General features: G+C 38.4%; 1 protein-coding gene across 19 annotated transcripts in view; it reads right to left on the bottom strand.

The window, feature by feature from the left end:
* PARD3 (par-3 family cell polarity regulator) overlaps positions 1 to 23590 on the bottom strand; it is a 518486-nt gene that overhangs the window by 215661 nt on the left and 279235 nt on the right. For 13 of the 19 annotated variants that reach the window (XM_046679514.1, XM_046679504.1, XM_046679509.1 and 10 more), the window contains 3 exons: positions 11514 to 11702; positions 10062 to 10232; positions 1305 to 1464 (listed from right to left, as the gene is read on the bottom strand). In XM_046679514.1, coding sequence (XP_046535470.1) covers positions 1305 to 1464; positions 10062 to 10232; positions 11514 to 11702 — 520 coding nt within the window. The remainder of the gene's footprint in view (positions 1 to 1304; positions 1465 to 10061; positions 10233 to 11513; positions 11703 to 23590) is intronic. The other 6 variants (XM_046679519.1, XM_046679518.1, XM_046679507.1 and 3 more) reach the window with 1 other exon arrangement.

Genomic DNA, 23590 nt, shown 5'->3' with positions numbered 1-23590 from the left:
GTGAAGCCAGGGATCATTAATAAGCAAAGATTCATGTGACAAACTATGTACAATGCCTGTCACCCAACAAGTGTACGACATCTTTAGCAACCTTCCCCTACTTTCACCTATGCCAAGCACACAGAAAGAAAGAGGTTGACAAAGCAAAACCTGAGAGCTGGCACATCTAAGTTGTATGTGTAAAATAAAAAATTGAGAATTTAGCAATTTTTCCGAACTAGAAAGCTAGAATGATTAGAAGAACAGAAAATTCTACTAGCCATGTTTCTGTATTTTTCCTATCACATCCAGTAGAAAGTTCTCTGGAGGCAGAGATTGTTTCTCACTCATTTTTCTATCTACAGTAAAGGCATATACACCAGGTCTTGCCAACAGCAGGCTTTCCATAAACCTCCAATGATGAACGAAATCAATTCTTGTTCCAATGAAGCTTCATAATGGAAACTTGAATTGTATTAAATCCGCATTAAATGTAATCAAAGTGGAGTGAAATTTAGGGTTTTATTTCATATTTGAGACTTACAAAACATACCAGCCACAAAAGTGTTCCATGTCAGGTGCTATTTTAATCAGAACAACTTCTTATGTTTTAAATTTGAAAACTCTCACAAGCTAATCCCAAGATGAGCAACTCAGTAAACCCAACCACTCCTGCAGCAAAGCAAGTCTTTATTAACAAGCTCTGTTAGCGGAAGCTGAGCTGCCACCAGGCAAGTGCTAATGACCTCATTACCCACTGGGGGCCATGCAGACTGGATGGTGTTGAATCCAGACAAAGGATGCAAAAAACTACTTTCAGGATTTTAAAACGCAGGATTTGAAAAAGTAGAGATGCAATTAAAATATGGTAACCTCTATTAAGCACAAACCCAACAAACGTGACTCCGCCATACACAGCTATATATATGTCTACATACATTTCTTCCTCTCCCTCCAAACCGTGCTACTGCGAACGATGGTAACTTTTGAACCCTGCTTGCCATAAACCACTAAATTTGACTTTTTAAAAACACAGCTTCACTCACTATCTCAAACAACCTAAGAATATCTTGAACACTGGAAAACACTTCTACGTGATCCCTTCCTTTTTTTTTCTCTTCCCCCATGTTCCACAATCTAAAACTCACTTAACAAAATCGATGTATTGATTTACTCTCTCCACATTAACACTTCCTGAATGATTGTAATGAACTTGCTCTTTTTCCTCTTGAAAACATGGGCTTCCTTTACATTAATATTACATTAACAACCTCTCAGTGAACCAGTGAAAGCATAAAAATAAGACGGGATAAACAGAGTTTTACCTGACTCACCCATTATCCTACTGAGTGCGGCATTTCTGGTGGGTGATTCATCAAGCCCCTCAATGCCACTGTAGAGGGAATGGGAAATTCTTCGTTCTCTATCGTCCAACACCGTTTCAATGGGCAGCTCAGGTCCAGAGGGGCTCCCAGGTGACTTTAGCTATGGGGAAACGGGGAACGAGGGAAAATCAGTGCTGGAGGCCCATTAGCAGCATGAGGGAATTATAACAACTCGCCCAAGGCCTGTATCCAACTGGGTACCAAATGAACTAGAACTTTTCACCCTGTACCAAAATAATTTGTGATGACAGCTCTGCCTAATGACCAACTTTCTGGCCTCTTTACACTGTGCCTCCCACGAAGTTCTGTCAGATTTTAACCACTGGAGGAAAAATATGTATATTAAAAGCTTATTTTTTTTCAAACTTATCTTGTTGCTTAGTTTTTCAATTTGACTGTTAGCATCTGCTTAAGTCAATTTAAGTTATGGTTTAATTCAGAATTCTTTATGAGATGCTGCTCTGCACAAGGCATGCTTTATCAGGATGGAAGCTGCAACTTAGCTGTATTTTCTATGCCTATCGTATATAAATATACCTAACAATTAGCACACATGTGTGTGTGTGCTGGGGCAACTACGACCTGTTCCATAAGACGTAAAGATCACTTGTCAGCTCATGTGTCTTGAACAATAGACCAAGCTTAAAGTTCTTCTGCTGGAAATTAGGAATAAGCATCCTATTCTCTTATTCTAATCCTAAGTATGAGACAGTGAGTAACTGAGAGAAGCACTTTAACAGCACACAAACAATACAGAAGTAAGGACCGATATTCTAATGAGGCAGGCAAAGATGCATATTTCATAAACATACACAATCTACTAAATAAGCTAAGAATACTGGACAATTTCTATCACAATGAATTAAAATAGTATGTGGCATTCTTTAAAACAGCTGTGCATTATTACTCATATTCTTCATGAAAATAATACAAATAAGGACCTATGTTAGTAAGGCCTTGAAACAAATCCGCTTCAAGGAGGAACGAAGCACACTTAACTACAATCCTCCCAACGCGGGCTCTGGGGTTAACCCCATGGACGAATGTCTTGCGTGCCTGTGTGCTGGCTTGCAGCCAGAGGCACAGAGGGCTGGGGGGGGGGAGGGGAGGGTGCGGCAGCACAACACAGCAGAGTGGGAGAGAAGACAGAAGATGGCACATTCCAAGAAGATGAAACCACAACTGTGGCGGTGCCACTGCCTGAACAAATTATTATTTGTTAGAAGCTATCGTCTGTTTAATATAAATGAGATATTTAATGAAGCTCCGAACTGCAGACTTATCTCCCCCAGTTTGATAAGCACTGGGGAGAGTTAATGCATTGAAGGGTCAACACAATTACAATTGGAGGCCCGTCAAACTGCAGGAGAATAATAAACTTGCAGCGCTGGCGAATTAGACTCAATAAGGTTTAAATTGTGAAATGAGGATTTGTTTTATGAGTTTTTTTAAGTTGCAGATTACAACTGACAGCTTTACTGAAACGTAAATTAAATATCCACGGTCTCTGATGTAAAAAAATTAAAGAACATTTTCTGAAAGAACACTATCCCAAACGCCAAGGTACTCTGGGGAGGAAAACACAAACAAACAACACCAAGACCCTCTACCTTTAAGAATAAGTATTTCTGAATGTTTTAGATGAGCACATACATTAAAGAAATAGAACACCTGCTATTCAAGTCTCTATACACAAGACCTGCTTGCTATACGATCCTTTATCATAAGACAGACAACATGTCCGCAAGTTTGCTTAACAAATAGATTTAATGGAACCATATAACTCTGCAATTTCCTACATGATAAAATCTTTATAAAACTCCTTCAAGAAAAAAATCCCTAAATATCCCAAGAGGCTATTTTAGAATTTTACAAAGTCAAATAAAAATTCCATTAACAAATAGCACATGCAGGCTTTCTGGAGGAAAACAATAAGACGCCTGTTCAGAAAGAACCTCGCACTTGAGCGTTTTCCTGGGAGAGTCTACCCCTCCCCTACCTCGAACCATGTCCAATTTGCATCTCAAAAGACAGATTTAAATGAAGACATCAATAGCCTGCTACATAAATATTTAACAGAAGATACAATGCTTTTTAATTTCTTTTAAAAAAAATCTGATTGAGGTACACACTTTTGTTTTAAATCTTTTGATGATTTTTTTGTTGCAAGAAAATGAGTTTAAGAAAGACAAATGTGTCAGAGTGGGGCTATGGCAGCCCAGAGGAGGAGGCGCAGAGCCAGGCATGCCTGGAAGGGCAGCCCAGACTTTCTGCAACCAGGGCTGCTCCCAGGTCCTTGCGGGCTCCTTATACAGAAACTTATCAAAATTAAGCTTAATTAGAAGAAACTAAAATAAAAGAACTGCAAGTTTCACTTCACTGTTTGTTGTTTAAAGTGTAAAAACGTTCTTCAATCCAACTTCATTCAGTCCTAAGGAGGCAGCTGGGCTGACCCCCTCAGCTCTACCCCTAGGAAAACAGGAAAGCCTTTCCACCTGTTCAAGAAAAAGTGGCTCTGGGTTGCTCAAGTAACTCATATTGGTAGCAGGGTAAAGCCATACAGTCTTTTCCCAAAGTAACGTGGAAATGCGTATCACGAGTCAAAAAATCTCTCATACTCTTTGACCAGGACATTTATTCCACTTTGTGGTCACTAGCCTAAGGAAATAATAAGTTAAGTGAATAACACAGATTTACGTGAATCAATATTTATTATAGCTCTATTTACAAAGGTATAAAAATTGGGAATTATCTCAATATCTAAAAATAATGTCAATATAGTATGCTCTTAAAAAAATATTCAAATGACCATATTGCTTTTATAACCAGAAAATAACAAATGCTATTTAATAACAAAAAACGGTAATGTCCAATGAATATGCTTTTCATTATATACTTGGCGTACTCTTCTTTTCTTAGGAAAAGTTAAAATCTTGGATTCTTTTAAAAAACTAACATGATTTCTGTGGGGTTTAGGAAAATCTCCTATTGTTGAAAGTATGCATTACTCAGTCGAATGATATCGTTCACATAAAGAAAACACATCCCACCATCTCTACTATAAACATTGAAAAGCTGGCATAGATGTGGCCCTCATTCCATTCAGCAAACTTAAAACTGAGTCCTAGTTGGTAACTGGCACGATCTTATTATTTAATATTTCAGTCTTTATGGGTTTAGACTATTTTATCCCCAATGCCTGGCATGGAGCAAGCACCGGGTGAATAAGTGGATGAATAAATTCATTTTTGAGTGAATGACTCAGATTTTCCTTAAAATGGTTTAGAGAACTTACACACACTAGGCGACGTGGACGTAGGGCTTTAAGGCGGGGGGCACAGCACAGCGCTGGAATGAAGAGAACTTTGACCTAAATTACAACTACACATTGTATAATCCAAAGAACAGGTAAACGCACAGCAACAAATAAAAGACAGGGTCAGGCTTTGGAGAGGGGAGGCCGGAGTTTCAGGGTCCAGTTTCAGGTTCTGTTTTCCTGCATTTAATTCCTTCACATTCCCATGTGGGCGACAGCAAGGATCAGAGAGATGGAGTCAGCACCCCAAGGCATTCTGCCTGCCTGTGGCAGACCCAGAATGCAACTGACTCTGTCTGAGGCCAAAGCCCATGCTTTCATTCTATGCTACCTCCCAGCACAGCCAGAAGTTAAACTGCCTTAACAACACGACCACAGACAGTTAGACCCGCTCCCATGCATAAGAGGAACGGACACCTTGCTTCTAAATTACTTTGCCACTACCTTGGCCCTGCAGCCATTAAGCAAATCATTTGACCTCTCCGCATTTATTTCTTAATATATGAAATGAAGAGAATCCTAAGTGATACCTTAGGCCCCTTCCAATTCTAACACGGCTTTCTAATTCTAAGAGGAAGAAACCTAGAGAGAGAACTCATTTTAATGTAGTCCTGATGATAAATCCTTAGACCTCCTCCTATGCGGCCTAAGACAAAAGCTCACCTGTTGTCACATGCTCTGTGGTACCAAGACAAGCCTTTACAGAAAGTCGCGTCTAACATAGATGTGTTGAATAATGAAACAACTGGAAGCTATGTGAAACTACAGTAATGTCTACAAATATTCACTTCCTTACACTATTTAAAATCAATATAATTCTCATATATAGGCTAGTTTCAATACTCCAGGAACAACATCCGGTGTTTACTCCCATTTCCCTCCATTCACCTTCAAATTCCTCAGCAAAGTCTCCCTTTTGGTAAGCAATACCAGTGTTTCTGACTCTTGCGTTGTGTATTCTTCCCAATGGAAAAGAATGCTGGGACTTAAGGAATTTTCTCCAAAAAGGTCAACCCCATCTTTCAGGAGCACAAAACAAGGGGATGCCATTTCTCTCTCTCTTTTTTTTTAAAGAAACGATTATTGATTAGGAAATGCTTTTAAATTTACTTGAGTAAGAGCATTAGATACAAGAAAAGCTACACAAATCAAGAAACACTGTCAAAAAGCATTCATTTCGTTACCTTGCCTGATGGTTTCCTTAGAACTTTAGCCTCCAATAGTAATTAAATTCTCTTTTCCTTCTAAAAACGCTAGACTTTCCAGGATTATTTTCCTTGTCATTCAGTCCGTGTTTAAGTGTCCGGCCCTGGGTTGGACACCAGTGATGGAGAGAGACAGGAGCATGGCAGGAGGACGAGGTCCCAGCCATCTCAGAATTTACAGTTCCCAGGAAACAGAATCAAAGAGAGAAGCACGACAGTGTGATAGTGCTGAGTGAAGGTAAGTAGGTGGGACTATGGAAACACTTTAGAGAGAGAAACCAAAATCCAAAGGCTGTCTGTGCTAGGACGGGGTGGACTGGACTCATGCAAGAAACCTACAGCGGAGAGAGAGCAGCATGCGTCTGAGAAGTTGCACGTAGTGCAGAGTAGCTAGAGCAGAGACTGCACAGGAACAGGCTGCAGGGGACAGATGCCAGTTCTCGCACGTCCCATTGCACCATGTGATGGAGACTGGCATCTATTCTGGAGAGGATGCAAAGCTCCTGAAGGGGTTTCAGCAGGGAGTGACATGATCGATTTGCTTTGTAGAAATATCTGCCTGACTGCAGGGTAGAGAAGGGAGTGAGAGAGAAATCCTGATTGCAGAGAAATCCTCCGGGGAGCCACAGCAGTGAGCCTGGGGAGACGGCAGGGCCTGGAATTGGACGAGGGCAGAGTGGGGGGAAAAAGTGGGCTGAGAAGAGAGAGATTCTGCAGGCAGAGGCAACGGGGATAGCAAAGGCATCTGAGAGGCCAAGAGTGATCCCAGCTCTCTGGCTTCTCCAGCCGAAGGAGTGGTGGAGCCCTTACAGGGAGAAGGGGGAACGGGGCAGATGAAGTACCTCAAGGCGGAACTGGTTTTGCAGGAAAAAGCGTAAATAGTTTTGGGCACCTTAAGAATTAGGTGCCTGAGAGACACACCAGTGAATATCTCTATGGGCAGGTGGATAGAAGGATCTGGAACTAGAATAGAGTCCCGAGGTGGGAACAGAGTTACAGGATTCATCGTAACAGGTGGCATCTGAAGTCCCTCAGGGAGCATGCGCAGAGTAAGAAGAACCAGCCCCGAAGAACGCCTAGAAACACGACCAATAGAATAGCAGGAAAGAGGAAGCTTCGAGGAGAGAGAAGAGCCAGAGCGGAGGAAGAGAAAAACAGAGAGAGAAAAATGGTCAGAAATGATTCAAGAATGAGCCACTGTTCAAAGACTCCTGAAAGGGCAAGTAAAGCAGACTGAGAAACACCTTCCAGAGAACGTCTCAAAGGTGCGGTGCCGTATACAGACAAATACTTGTGAACCGCACGGCAAGATGGTACCTAGCATGGAGATTTGATAAACAAATTTAAAAAAAACTAAAATAATGTACAGCACTCAGCACAAATAAGGGCAAGGAAAGATATGACAAAGTACTAAAGATTTTCTTTTGCAAATTCTCAGTTTCTCTAGTTTGAAATTAAGTAAGCAAACCCTTGATTTAAAGATGGGTTACTAAAATGTAGTTTTGAGGTACTGTCAAAGACCGGACTACACAGCTAACTAACGGACCCGGAAGGAGAGAACTCAAGCACATTATTTTGGCTTGAGGTCATTCATGACAAGATGCCCTCTGCTTATATGAATATTCACTGTAACATAATTTACACATGCCCTTCCGGTAACTCAGCAAGACGTTTTTCCAGAGGTAATATATAATGTAAGAACAAGAGCAGCAAAATCATGTCTTATGCCTTATGGGAAGCTGAACCGAGCTCTTCTGTCTTCATATAATTCTTTAGTTAAACCCTGTCAGTACAAAAGGCTTCTCGCCAGTATTACAAAGAAAGCACAGCACTTGTGATAAGATTTTTTTGATATAATCGTTTTATAAGCTTACTCTATCCTAAGAAAAAGTAATAACCAGCAATGTATGAAAATGATACCATAAGGAATCTTGAATATTAAAGTCTATTACTGTCTACCGCAGCTGTTCCCCCACTTAAATCATTTCATTCACATAAATTCACACGCAGAAGTGAATGAGACAGAAAGAGATTTCAGTGGGATTCCAATTTCATGTCTTTTATGCGACAACAGGGAACAGAATCAGTGCTTTTATCAAAACATTTTCAGGCTGGTTCAGGTTTGCTTTGCTACTGTTTGGAGAACAATACGGAATAATCTGAATGTGACGCAAGCACGTCTGGGTTCGGGATGCTGAACTTCAGCACATTTCTTACATTTTAAGTCCCTATAACATTCAGTGTTTTCCCCCAAAGGAAGACTTTGAGAAAGTGTTACAAATTTGAGTTTGCTTTTAAAGAGACCAAGAGTATGATATATTGTCCAGTAGAACGTAAGTTCTATGAGAGAAGGGCCCCATCTGTTTTATGCACCACCGTATCTCAGGATCTAACACATTTTCTGAATATAGTGGATGCTCACTAAAAATCTGCCAAATGAATACCGTTCTGTGAAATGTGAAGTTATTCAGTTTCTGAAAAAAGACCCAATAAAGACCAATGTGTCTTGTAAACTTACTGTTGAGAATTTTTTATTGTAGGATTTTGCAGAACTTACGTTAAAAGATCAGTTAATGATTTGGCAACCAGTAAAAATTATTATTCAAGAAAACCAATCCAGTAGCCTACTCTGAGGGACTAGCATTTACACTTATCTCGTAAAAGTCAATGTTTTTGTGCCCCACTGTTTTCCCCTCTGAGATTTTCAGTTACAGTTACATTGTTTTCTTGTTGTAGAAATGTTGGAGAATTATTGTTAACTCATTCTCCATTTGGAAAATAAAAACAATATTCAACAAAAATCAATGGGGGGATGGCTCCACGGCATAGTAGTTAAGTTCGTGCTCAGCTTAGCTGGTCTGGGTTCACAGGTTTGGATCCCAGGTGTGGACCTACACCTCTCGTCAAGCCATGCTGTGGCAGCATCGCACAAACAAAACAGAGGAAGACTGGCACAGATGTTAGCTCAGGGCTAATCTTCCTCAAGCAAAAAAAGAGGAAAATTGGCAACAGGTGTTAGCTCAGAGCAAATCTTCCCCACCAAAAAAATAAAAAATAAAAATCAATGGTCAATAACCTTTCAAAAACTGGTCACCTCTAGACTGACGACCCACTGAGGTCAAGACTACATTTTTGTTGCAAAATCTGATTATATTATAGGATTGGATGAAGGATCATCACAACCTGGAAAGCTTGCTTTACACATTTATTAAACATAGATTTTACAATTAAGAAAAACACAAACAAGTTAGATACAATTTTCAGTTTGTAAGATTTGCTAGTGATCTTCTCTTAGTTGATTTAAAAACGTGGGGATCTGAGCAGCAATAAAAGCAAAAACAACAAACTTTACGTTTTCAACAAGCTTTGCTCTGTAAATTATCAGGTCCCACCTATTTTCTACAGATGGTACATAATTTATAATAGATCTACAAAATTTGTGTGTTTTTCAGATTCCAATATTAATCATCAAATCTATATATAATTTCTTTTCAGTTTTCAAATGCCGTGCTATACAAGAAGGTATGTTTCTACTTATTTGGGAAAATAGATGATTATACTCTCCGGAGAGGACAGCCTGCCTACTCACACCTAATTACCTCCTGCAGTGGATATTTAGACGCACTATGCCCCGGCAATAGACACCACGGAGAAGGCAGGCACTTAAGGGGAAAAATGAAACCCCAGTGAAGGACAAGGGGGAGACGGGTGATGGAGGGAGCTTACACTTTTGACAACGCCACAGGAGAAACAGAGTCTCCCCTTAGTGACTTTGTAAGAGGCATCCCATTCAAAATGAACAAATGAATAAGCAATTGTTTCATTCTTTCTCCCTCCCAGGTACTACCCTGCTGAATAGAAGAGAAACTATTGGCTCTGGGCAGGAGGGTTTTCAAGAAAAGATCCCAGCTAACCATGCCTTTAAGATGCCAGTGTTATGTGCTGAGTTGGCAATAGAAACATTAATGCACACTTAGGAATATTTTGATCACAAAACTAAGAAAAAGCACAAGCTGCTGACAAAACAATAAAAGTCTAGCAAGCAAAGATAATTTACAGGCTTCTGAGGTGAAGTCCCAGGACCTGCCATTCTCTGTCCAATGTTAGGACAGAAACTTAGCCTTACTACAATTTCAAATGCCAGCGCCTTTTGTCTTTTTATTTTGTATTCTTTACCTCATTGCACTTGCTTATTCGCCTTGCGACAATGAGCTGGATCATTCCTCGCTTGTTCCCTTCGGTGGACATGGACCTTCTGAGGGTTTCCATGGCGTCTTGGTTCGTCTTGCCCAACAGGGATTCGCCATTCACTGCTATCAGTTGATCATTCACCCGAAGCCTTCCATCCTGGGAAGAAAGCAGGTAAAAATAAGTGCTATTAAGTAGTCTGTTATAAAAGAAGTTGCTTTCTCTTTTGTTAAAAAAAATAAAAACAGCAAAGAAAAAGAAAAAAGGCTTTAATCCTAATGGATTATGCCCAATTGAGCACCAGCATAATAGTGTCTAAGCAGCCATTGCAGCCTCTGTCTATTTCAATCATTTATACATTTGTAAATCAAGTCATTATCATAATCTGTTTACCAAAATAGCATACTAATTCGAAGGACACAAAGTGATTACTTTCTCGCTTCCAGAGACACCCATAGAGGTTATTTACAACCCAAGACATGCGGAAGCTCAAGGCTATTAGACAATCGCAGAGAAGTGCCCCTTAACCAACAGCCGGGAAATTTTCTCTAGACTGGGAAATGGGGTAACCCACCCACAGGCCGGGGACGGGGCGGGGGAAAGATTAACCTCGGCTCTATGACAGCTCTGTGCCAGAACCTAAACTAAGTCTGCATAGATTATCTTCCTTTAGCCTGAATGACTGGGTTGTAAATTTTGTGAGACAAAAAAAGGGAAGTTGAAGCTACAGATTCCGTCCCAAAATGAGAAATCACAGAGATTTCTGCTAGTTGTTTGACCATGAATGAGGTATTTGAGAAAACATTGACTAAGTGTTACAGGGCGCTAGAATTGCTACCCCAAATACACCACATTGGCACAGGATTATTCTGAGCTAAAGGCAACTGAGAGACGGCAGACATGGAGGAGCTCTCTGTCCTCTGCCTTTCGGGCTAAACGCAGGGCTTGAAGTTCCTTTATATGAAAGTGTCCCCTCCCCTCTCCCAAACCAGGAAGGGGAGCTGCTCATCACCAGAGACAGAGAGGGCACTGAGATCAGTCTGCACAATCAACCTTACAAAATCAACTGTATTTACCTTCCCACAATTTACCACCCCGAGAAGCCCGGACTCCTTTTCCTTTGTCTAATCCCACCACAATTCATTGCGCTTTGCTAAAAGGTATATAAGCTTCCAAGTCCAACCACTTCTGCAGGCTTTAACATCTTCTCTGTGGAGCCCCCATGTGTAAAATTTTAAATATTAACATCAATAAAATTTGTAAACTTTTTCTCCTGTTAATCTGTCTTTTGTCAGTTTAATTCACAGGCTGCAGAAACAGAATCTAAGAGGGTAAAGTTCTGCCTCCCCTACAGTGTGCACGTTTTCAATATAGGAATAAGATTGGAATTAAACACTTTTGGCAACGGACACAAGCTTGATAAAGTGGATATTTGCTTACTTTAGATGCTGCTCCTCCATTAATAATGGACTTGACAAAGATTCCCAAATCTGCGTGGTTCTCTTTTGACCGGTTACCTTTGACACTGACACCAAGACCGGCTGATCCTGAATCATTAAGTGGAACTTCAAACGTCAGAAATTCCCTGGTGCCATCAGGCGTGAGAACAATATCCTCGTCTTCTGCTTTCTAATAGGAAACAAAATTGCACAGCACATTATATTCCAATGTTTCTTTCTCACGGTTATTTTTGAAGACTGCTAATGAGCAGCTCTTTAATCATAACAGGCACAGTATTTCCACCAAAGTTCCACGACAAGATCCACGATAACTGGGCATCTGCACCCCCTCCAGATGATTCCTGGAACCAGCTGTAATATTTTTATGCAGCATTTGTTTCAATATTGAAACAAAACCAAATCAGATTGCGAGAAATATAGGAGAAAACCACAGCGGAAGGACTGAAGACATGTAGACTCCTGGAGTTTTAGACTTTTTTTTGTCAGTTTAAATATTCCAAACCACAGGAGGAAAACAGTAACAGCAGGAATCAAAATAAATACATATAACTCATTTGCCTCTTTTTTTTCATGAGGAATCTCCACTATTATTAACAGCTTAGTGTCCATTAATGTTGTATGACTTTATTCACAAACAACAAATCCTGATGACACAAAGTCAGCAGAAAAAGGTAGTCATTTTCAGAGAGCCACTGGAGTTTTAACCTTCAATGTTGGCGAGACAAAGTGGAGATCAACAACTTCAGAGAAAACTCTCAACAAAACTGTACATAAATAATACAGCTGGTGACTACTGCTCAAGCAATATTATTTAATCCATTAGTTGTATAGGCAAGCTTTGATTTCATAATTGTAATCATCAAGTACATAAGAAGTACACCAGAACCCAACACATTTAAGACACACAAACTTGCCCATCTCCCTTAAAACAGCAAGGAGGAAATGAAAGCGTGAAGTATAACCTGATGAAACTCAGTGAGATGAAATATTCTGTCAGTAAAAATGCAGTAGGCCAGGAGAAGCAGCAGCCTGCCCTGAGCTCCTCTTCAGGAGTGCCCCCATGGCCAAGACCACCACTGAGATCTCTCTCTACACTGGTCATGTCCAAATAGGCAAGGCCAGAATTCTCTCTCAAACTCAGCATGTCCAAGCACATGATGGACATGTGGCACAAGCTCTTTGGATCACAAGGAAATGCGTCATCTGCTCCTACACGCTCTTCCGCCTCATTTTTTCTCAAGTTTGAAATATTTCTCCAGCATCCACCAAGTCGTTCAAGCTGGAGTTACCAAATTATAATGGAAGAATGGTTAAACATATAATGGCACATAATTAGGCTGGATTACAATGCATCCTTTGAAGACTGTGCTTTTCAAGAATTTCAATTACACACATGAAAGTGTGTACTGCAGAGCAATGGAAATGTGGGTAGACTTCAGTTTCTTTTCTTTGTATCTCAACACATTTTTAAAATTTTCTAATATCAAAATTAACATGATAAAATAATTTTAAAAGGAGTTTGGGAAATTAACACTCAATCTCAACTATCTCACTCAGATGAAATAATTTTTGGAAGTATAGCATTTATCAGTAAGAGATTTTTTTTTAGATTATAATACAAGAGATATGCTATTTTTAAATCTCCAAATCCTTTATAATGTGATTTGTAAAGTGATCTTGCTAATTTACCAACATCCAATATTAACATTTTAGGGTAGGACATTCTTTGTGCCATCGCAAAGGACAGCCTCAGAGTTATTAGGACAAGGTACGTTTTGAAAAAATAAAATAAAATCACTAACGTTAAAAACAGGAGAACTACATAAGGAAGAATACAAAATAAGAACAATTTGTAGGGGCCGGCCCCATGGCCGAGGGGTTAAGTTTGCGCACTTGCTTTGGCGACCTGGGGTTTTGCCAGTTCAGATCCTGGGAGCGGACATGGCACGCTCATCAGGCCATGCTGAGGCAGTGTCCCACATAGCAGAACTAGGACCTACAACTGGAATATACAACTGTGTACTGGGGGGCTTTGGGGAGAAGAAGAAGAAGAAAAAGATTGGCACCAGATGTTAGCTCAGGTGCCAATCTTTAAACAAACAAAAGAACAACTCGTAAAGATACAGGGCAACAGCTATGCAAACTACACAAAGTAAATGCATTTCAGTATCACAGTCAAAATAAAGCCCAAGCCTATGCCTTATAAAAAACTTTCGTCTAGTTAAAACATTCCCAGAGAACAACTATAGCTCAAACAAAACCAATATATTGGAGAGAAATAAACATCAAATTACTCATATCAAAATACTGATATATCACACACTCATTATGCAAGGATAACTTTATATTCTTGTTTTGCTCTATAAACTTTTTATTTTTATCCACATGGTTCAAAAAAATTAAAGAATACTCAGTAGTGAATGAATACAGCTACCTCGATAAAATTGGTTATAAAAACATAATGTATAGGTAAATTTTGATATTTGAAATACAAAACAGGACCAAAACACACCACAGTCCCTTCTACTTTAAATTCAGAAGTAACTGAAAGATAACACATACTTTGTGAATCAGTAGTTATATTCCTGAGAAGGTTGCATGTAAAAGACATGGGCACCAAAGAGAGTCCTCTGCTGGGCACACAGAGGTCTGTATGCTAGCACATTTACGTGCCTCAAATCTGGAAGGTTCTTAATTGTCACTTACTGCTTTAGATCTCCAGTTTGGCTTTTTAATGTTTACTGATTCTGACATTTCCATAACATTTTACCAAGGCTTAAAATTCTCATTTTTTCTACTTGAAAAATCAAGATAAGGAGCCGACTGAATATATGAAGAAAAATTTTAATCAAGTTGGAATCATTTCCTGACATGCCCTACCCTGAACCTGTCTTAAAGGAGACTATACTCTCCATGGGAAAGTTGCATTTATTATGAAAACTGCAGGACGGGAATAATATTCTTTTTCAGCTTTCTTATCAAGTCTTAAGTCATTATTATCATTAAAAACATTTAAGTGAGAGATTGTACTTTTCCTTTGATATTTCATTATTAATCCATTTGGCTCTTGACATAAAACTGAAATTAATGCCAGCTTTTAGAACTTAATTCTCTGGCAGCAAAATATTAAAAAATTTTTTTGCTCTTCAAAAACCACTTTAAGGATTTTATTTTTCCTTTTTCTCCCCAAAGCCCCCCAGTAGATAGTTGTATATTTTAGTTGTGCCTCCTTCTAGTTCTGCGATGTGGTACACCACCTCAGCATGGTCTAGATGCCACGTCCATGCCCAGGATCTGAACCGGCGAAACCCTGGGCCGCCAAAGCAGAGCACATGAACTTAACCACCCGGCCACAGGGCTGGCCCCTCAAAAACCATTTTAAATGCTATGTTATAGAGAACTTTTGCAAAGTCTTACTAGTGTGGGGATCTCTTCATTCTGATACAAAGGAGAAGCCAATTGGCTATCATTTTGTCATTCCATCCAGATTCTATACCTTATCAACCATTTCTGGAGTCAAATTCTTTCTAGAGAAACGCAGTAAATTTTCTTTAATTTGTCCCTCCAGCCCTTTGTACGTGATCATGTCACTCAAGCACACATCAAATCTCACACGTACATGTGTGTATGTACAACCCAAGTGACTTTATCCATCAACGCAAACCATCAATTCTTCTTTGTTCATCACTCCTTTGGCATTTTTGCTTTTTAATGCCCAGAAAACAGGGCAATTTTGCTAAGCATATTAGAAGCAGGAAACCTGCTGACTGGGCAGTATGAAAGCTATTTACATTCCCCCTATATTCAGAGCAGTAGCAAAGATGCACATTTATATCCGCAGTGAGACAGAAAAATAGCCAGAAGCGACCAGCACCCAAGCCCAGTTTTCCTTCTTCCCCAAACAACAGTCCCAATAGCTGTGCGGACACAGCGAGCCCCCCAGCCACTCTGAGTCTGCAGTTAATCTGCAAAATGGGTAGATCTATAAGAGAGGAAATAAAAGTTGATTATATTAAACAGCAGGAAAATAACCAAGAGAGAGTAATTTCTGAGCCCTAATACATGAAAATATTAACGAGTCCAGAAAATATTGTGAAGAGAGGAAAAAAGTATACATATCATAGGCAGCCATAAAACCATAGATGTGAGCCCAATAGCCGATTTGGAGCTCTGCAAAGAAATAAATAACTTGGCACATATTTCATCACTTGTGAAATAATAACATGTATATATATCTGATTTCTGCTAATATTTTGACCGCTGGCCCCAGTTCCTGACACAGAGCTCCTAAATCCCTTGGAATTTACTGGGTAATAAGAGCATCTTTTGTTCTAATGACATTTCTCTTGGTGGCTCCTAGACAGGGTGTGATCACCAGAAAGACCAAGCTGTGGTTAGAAGCTTTGAACTTTCAGCCCCATCGCCCGTCCTCCAGGGAGAGGAGAAAGGCTGGAAATGGAGTTAATAATTGATCATGCCTACATGATGAAGCCTCCATGAAAACTCCAAAAGTGTAGGGTTTGGAGAACTTCCAGGTTGATGAACATCCACACGCTGGGAGGGTGCCACACCCCAACTCCACAAGGACAGCAGCTCCTGAGCTCGGGACCTTCCTGAGTGCTCCCTGCATATTTCTTCATCTGGCTATTCATTTGTATCCTTTCAGACAACCCTTGTAATAAATCAACAATAATAAGTAAACTGTCTTCCTGGGTTCTGTGAGTCGCTCAAACAAATTATGGAACCCAAAAAGAGGGTAGTGGGAATCTCTAATTTGTAGCCATGTCACACAGAAGTTGTGGGTAACCTGGGGACCCACTATTTGTGATTGGCATCTCAGTGGGGACAGCCCTTAACTTGTGGGGTCTACACAACTCCAGGCAGTTAGTGTCAGAACTACTTGTGTGGAAAACTCACCCGTCTGGTGTCATGAGTGCGGTGAGAGCAGAGAAATGACAGCAGGGGGGCTTTCCTGCTCACTGCTCCACTGTAATTAATTGATTTCTCTCTCCCTCGCCCTTCTCCACAGAGTTAATATCTTTATTGTCCAAACCCTGATAAATTAATAACAAAACTCCCAATAACAAATGGGAAAGGGATGTGGATGAGCAATTCATTAAAGAAAGATGAGCGGACCAAAAAATAAGTAAAAGGTTCAATCTACTTACAACTAAAGACATGCAATCACAAAAGTTAACAAATTGCCAAAAAAAAAGCCCAACTGTTTTAAGTAATGATATCTAAGATGTAGAAGGTGTGATGAAACGGGCACTTTCTTGCACTACTGATGAAAATCTAAAAAAGTACAATATTTATGGAAGCCAATTTGATAATGTTTATCAAAAGCCTCTACATTTTGCTTATTGCTTAACTCAAAAATACTACGTTTAGTAATATATCCTAAAAAAACTAATTGTGGTCATGAACAAAGATTTAACTGTTAGGATGTTCACAGCTTTAATTACAATAGCTAAAAAATGAAAACAACCTACATGTACGACATTAAGGAGATAATAATACCTGCACAATGGGATACCATTCAGCTATTAAAGTGAATTAAAAAACTGTAGTGAGACAGAATAACATTTATGACTCAGAGATTGGGTTTTACCCCATGGGCTTCCATAACTTCCAGGACGTCACCCATCATCAGCTTTGATGTCCTATTTTATAAATTGCTGAATATCTGTCTTCTCCTATCAGTGAAAACTTCACAAGGAAGGGATATCTCAGTCTTTCCTTCTGTTTGGGACATGACATTTATTAGCTATATGCTATGTGTCTGGGACGGAATATATATTAGCTATATAGGTAAAGAAAAAAATCAAGAAAAAATATGCATCAAAATGATGACACTGAAGTCACATAATTGCAGGTGATATTAATTTTCTTCTCTGCTTGACTGAATTTTCTATCAATATAGTACATTACTTTTTGTAATATAAAAATCCCACTGCATACCATTTCTTTAATTCTTCTTCTTTTTTAAAAACACAGTGTGGAGGAGGAGGGAGAAGAGAATTGTCAGGGCTCGGGCTGGCAGAGGAGAGACTGACCCAGGACGAGAACCTTGTGATGGCTCTTACACAGCAATCACGCCATGTTGCCAGGCCATCACATTCTCACACCTAACCAAAGTTCTTACAGAAGGCAAAGGGAGAACACTTACTCAACAGAGAGATTAGACAATATTCAGTTATGACAAATAGTAACAAGCATTTGTTTTTAATTAAGAGGAGGATTTTTTAAAGAGAAAAGTTATCTTGGTTTATTATTTTGAATAAAAGAACAACCCTCCAGTCATACTCCAAATTTTCTTTAAGTTATATATTTTAATTTATCCCATATGTGAAATGAATGTTTATGTATGTTATTTGTACTGTTATTTTAAGGTTAATTATTCTTATTAGCAAAGTTAAAAAGTTACCTCTGGCTTTTCTGTGCTCTTTTTTAATTCAAATAGTAGACGTAAAATTTAAAGAATTTAAGAATTTTTGCTTGATGACACAAATACTGAGAAAAAAATGTTTCCTACAGTTATTAATCTATAATGGTAAGCCAGAAAAATCCTTATCCAATCAAAGAAACATCAAAAAACCCAAATTGAGGGATATTCTCAAAGTAATTTGCTTTTCAAAACTGAAAAACAAACAAACTGAAGAAATATTCCAGATTAAAGGAAAATAAAGAGCCACAGCAATGAAATCCCATGCATGACCCCAAATTGGAAACTGGACCAGAATTTGATTCTTACGTATTCACTCATTCATTCATTCATTCATTCGTTCAGTCTGCATGCTATAAAGGACATTAATTGGGACAATTGGTCATAAACACAGTTAAATCAATGTTAATTTCATGATTTTGATAAACAATGTGGTTACTTAAGAAATACTCTTGTTCTTAGAATACACACACTAAAATATTTACAGATAAAGGGGAACTATGTCTACAATTTATTCTCAATTCAAAAAAGTACATTTTGGCAAGAAAAGGAGGAAAAAATGGAGGGAGAGGGAGGGGAACATGGGAGAAAACTCCATATCAAATGTGGCAAAATATTAACAATTGGAAAATGTGGGTAAAGGGTATACTGGAGTTCTTCGTACTATTCTTGAAACTTTTCTGAAAGTCTGACATTTCAGAATAAAAATTAACATAGTAATTAATCCAGAATAATTTTGCTCTAAAACAGTTTTTATTTTTAAAATAGACATTATTACCAACATAATCTTTAAAATAACCTGAGCTCAATAGCAATAAAAACATCATACACTAAGTTTTAAAGATATTAATTTTATCACTATACCACAAAAGGAAGACAATAAAGAATAACTAAGATATATTTTCCAAAGGAAAACATACCAAACATTAAGAAATCCTTACCTTACCATAGTAATAGTAAGCAATTTCAAATGAATTCCTTAAAAACTGATACATTCACTGTACAAAACCATTACTATTTTTGTAAGATCATGAAAATATTATTCTATCCCAATTTTGAAAAAAGATTGTTATACATCTCACAAGCAAACTATTAAGATCAACATAAGATGAGTGTACGATAGTATAAACCTTCAACAAAAACTCAAATTACAAAGTTTTGTACACTTTCCTCTGTGTCCTCCAGAATTAACATATATAACAGGCCTAAAGACGTGTTTGATGATGAGTTTATCCCAAAGAATTTGTACAAAGTTTTCGATGAAGATGTAATGACTCACAATTCACCCCCCCCCCATTCGCCCTCCCTGTTAGCTTTTTCTGAAGCAACTCTTTTTTCCCCACTTTACTGAGATATAATTGACACATAACATTGTGTAAGTTTAAGGTGAACATGTGTTGATTTGAAAAATAATTACCATCATAGCACAGTTTACATCTCCACCATGTCACATAATTATAATAATTTCTTTTTTGTGGTAAGAACATTTAAGATCTACTCTTAGCAACTTTCAAGTATATAATACAGTATTATTAATTATAATCACCATGCTATATATTAGATCCTCAGAACTTATTGATCTTATAACTGGAAGTTTATACTCTTTGACCAACATTTTCCTTTTCTCCTATCCCCTAGACCCCTAGTAACCACCATTCTACTCTCTGTTTCTATCAGTTTGGCCTTTTTAGGTTCCATATGTAAGTGATATCATAGGATATTTGTCCTTCTCTAACTTACTTCGCTTAACACAATGCCATCAAGGTCCATCCATGTTGTTGCAAATGGCAGGATGTCCTTCTTTCTCATAGCTCGTATTCTATTGTGTGTGTATATATATATATATATATACACACACACAAACACACACCCCATCTCATTATCCATTTATGTTGACAGACACTTAGGTTGTTTCCATATCTTGGCTATTGTGAATAATGCTGCAATGAACATGAGAGTACAAATATCTCTTTGAGATTCTGATTTCATTTCCTTGGGATGTATACTCAGAAGTGGGATTGCTGGATCACATGGTAGTTGGATTTTCAATTGTATGAGGAACCTTCATACTGTTTTCCACAGTGGCTGCGCCAATTTACATTCTCACCAATAGTGCACAAGAATTCCCTTTTCTCCACATCCTCACCAACACTTGTCTCTTGTCTCTTTGACGACAGTCATTCTAACAGGTGTGAGGTGGTATCTCGTCGTGGTTTTGATTTGCATGCCCCTGATGATTAGCGAAGCTGAGAACATTTTCATGTGCCAGCTGGCCATCTGTATGTCTTCTTTGGAAAATGTCTATTCAGATGCTCTGTCCATTTTTTAATCAGATTTTTTTTTTTGCTATCAAGTTGTATGAGTTCTTTACATATTTCAGATATTAACCTCTTATCAGATGTATATTTTGCAAATATGTTCTCCCATTCCAAGGCCACCTTTTCATTTTGTAGACTGTTTCTTATACTGTGCAGAAGCTTTTAGATTTAATGCAGTCCCACTTGTTCACTTTTGCTTTTGGTGTCAGATCCAAACAATCATCAGCAAGAACAGTCTGAAGGAGCTTACCCTCTATGTTTTCTTCTAGGAATTTTATGGTTTCAGGTCTTACATTCAAATCTTTAATCCATTTCGAGTTGATTTTGTGTATTGTATAAAATAGGGGTCTAGCTTCATTCTTTTGTGTGCGGCTGTCCAGCTTTCCCAACACCATTTAATGAAGAGACTATCCTTTCACCATTGTATATTCTTGGCTCCTTGTCATAAATTAATTGACCACATATGCGTGGGCTTATTTCTGGGTTCTCTATTCTGTTATTGATCTATGTGTCTGTTTTTATGCAAATACCATACTGTTTTGATTACTATAGCTTTGTAATATAGTTAGAAATCAGGAAGTGTGATGCCTCCAGCTTTGTTCTGAAGATTGCTTTGGCTGTTACAGGTCTTTGTGGTTCCATATGAATTTTAGGATTTTTTCTATTTCTATGAAAAATGACAGTGAAATTTTGACAGGGATTGCATTGAAGCTGTAGATCACTTTGAGGAGTAGGGACATTTCAACAATATTTATTCTTCCAATCCATGAGCACAGGATATCTTTTCATTTATTTGTGTTTTCTTCAACTTCTTTCATCAATGTCTTATAGTTTTCAGTGTATATAGCTTTCACCGCCCTGGTTAAATTTATTCCTAAGTATTTTATTCTTTTGGATGCTATTGCACACGGGATTTTTAAAAAATTTCTTTGTTTTCTCAATTTACAGTGGGGTCAATATGGCAGCACTTACTTCATCTACTACAACCATTAGTTAAATGAACCTATTCACGATCTTGCTTATTGCCTAGCTCACTAAATTTCTAAATCAAGACTATAACCTTCTGAAGTGTGCCTATCAAGATGCCTCCTGAGCTTTAGCGACGTTTCCAAAGACTCCCTAATACATTCCTGCAATTTGCATAGGGAGAACCAACTAACTCTTTTTGCAATGCATTTTCAATTCATGACATTTAAGCGTATATTATATCTTATCTCTATATAGGGTCTAGGATCATCTCTAAACTATATTATTTTCTAAAGCTCTAGTTTTATCCAATAGCCCTGAATTTTTTTAACATTTATATTCTACATGGATCATACTGAAGAGTGCTTACGAGACTTACTCAGCAGGTTTGTATTAGTCCTATTTGAAGCCCAAGGAAGAAACTAGCAGTTTGGTAAGTTAAGGCCAGAGAGCCAGAAGGTAAATTCATTACTTCACTGTGATATTAATTTTATGTGTCAACTTAAAAGGATGTTTTTAGATGAGATTAATATTTAAATTGGTGAACTTTGAATAAAAGATTGCTCTCTATTATGCGGGTGGGCCTCATCCCATCAGTTAAAGGCCTGATCAGAACAGAAAGACAGGCCTCCTCCTAAGCAAGGGGGAATTCTCCAGCAGACTGACTTTGGACTAGAATTCCACCATCAGCTGTCCTTGGTCTCGACCCTGCTGGCCCACACTGCACATTTGTACTTGCTAGCCTTCACAATCAAGCAAGCCAACTCCTTATACTACATCTTGTTTTACATGCAAACACACACACACACACACACACACACACACACACCCTCTTGGTTCTGTTTCTCTGGAGAACCCTGACGAATACACGTGTACACTATCTGGTCCAAGCTGTACAACCACATGAGACGGCCCTATGGCAAGTGAATAAAGTTTTCAAAGGCAAAGGAGTTTGTTCAGGACATGAAGCAAGTGACCATGAGCCTTTGCTAAATAACTCAGGTTTTGTCCAATTTTGAATAGGTAACCTAAAACTAATCTCCCACTTTCATTAATTAAAACAATATTTAGAGGATCTACAGGAAACTCACATCTCAGAAAGTGAAAAGGTCTACTAGCTACTGACCCGCTCATTTGCCTTAACGACCTTTTCTTATTTCTCAGACTAGACTGGTTATGGGTCATTGTGATAATCAACCAACAAATTAATTGAGCTTGAGGACATGTCTGTTCTCAAGGTGCTTACAATCACATGAAAGTTTAAATAATATCAGAGAATTTCAAGACTTGAATGAATTTAATGGCTTGCCATCAAAAGGTACAAAGAGACCCAAGAATTCAATTTTTAAAATTATTTTAAAATGAAACCTTTAACAACCCAAAATGGTATTGCATAGCAAAAGCAGAAAGAGAGGCGCAGATGTGAGAGGATGTATCTAAACATTCGAGAGAAAAAAAACAAAACTGCTTTTTGACTTAGCTTGGAAAACACTTATCAGAAAAAATGTCCATTTGTAATCGGAAGTCAGACACACATACACATATATATTACTTCTTTTGTTAGGGTGCCTGCATTGTCATTTGCTCCAGCAGGCTATCGTAAACACACAAGGCTTGTGGACGAGGAGCACATTGCAATGGACCTTGCAATTCTCGATGGAACACCACATTTAAAGCCAATGCTGCTGCTTGCCTTTAGTGATTGAAAAGTTCAAGGCTAATTGTCAATTTCTTTACTAGGACTGACTAAATGTTTTGAAGGAACATGCCTATCTTTACTGCTTATATCATCATTTTCCATCTCAGATAATCTTAGGCATTGACAGATACAGTTTATGTGTGAAGTCATTTGCTTTCCCAAAAAGTTCTCTGATGTTAAGATTCCAAACAACAGAGGGGTGGCTCCTCACCCGAGGATGTCATTGCAAAAGACCTCCCCGACTGAGCGTGCATCCTGCAACTGCTTCACGGAAGGGTTATGGTTATACAAAGGCTTTCAATATACATAAACAAATCTATCAGTCTATTACAACATTTTGGCTTTGTCACGCTTAGACAAGCACTCACTATCCAAAGTTAACAGGGAAATCTTCACATATTTTCTCTTAATACTTTTTTGTACATTTTTAGGTTTAATTTCATAACCAACTGGGATTTGTTTTGTGTTATGTGATGAGAAAAAGGAATCTAACTTTTTTAAGTGAATGCCCAATTGTTGTAAACACTAAATAAGCCATCCTTTACCACTAATTTGAAATGCCACCTTTAATATATGTATACACACAATGTCTGTTTCTATCATCACTAATGTATTTCAATGATCTATTT

Source organism: Equus quagga, chromosome 12, assembly GCF_021613505.1.
Source record: "Equus quagga isolate Etosha38 chromosome 12, UCLA_HA_Equagga_1.0, whole genome shotgun sequence".
In the NCBI taxonomy this organism is placed as follows: domain Eukaryota; kingdom Metazoa; phylum Chordata; class Mammalia; order Perissodactyla; family Equidae; genus Equus; species Equus quagga.
The sequence above is the reverse complement of the archived record's forward strand: the minus strand, read 5'-3'. Positions and strand labels throughout refer to the sequence as shown.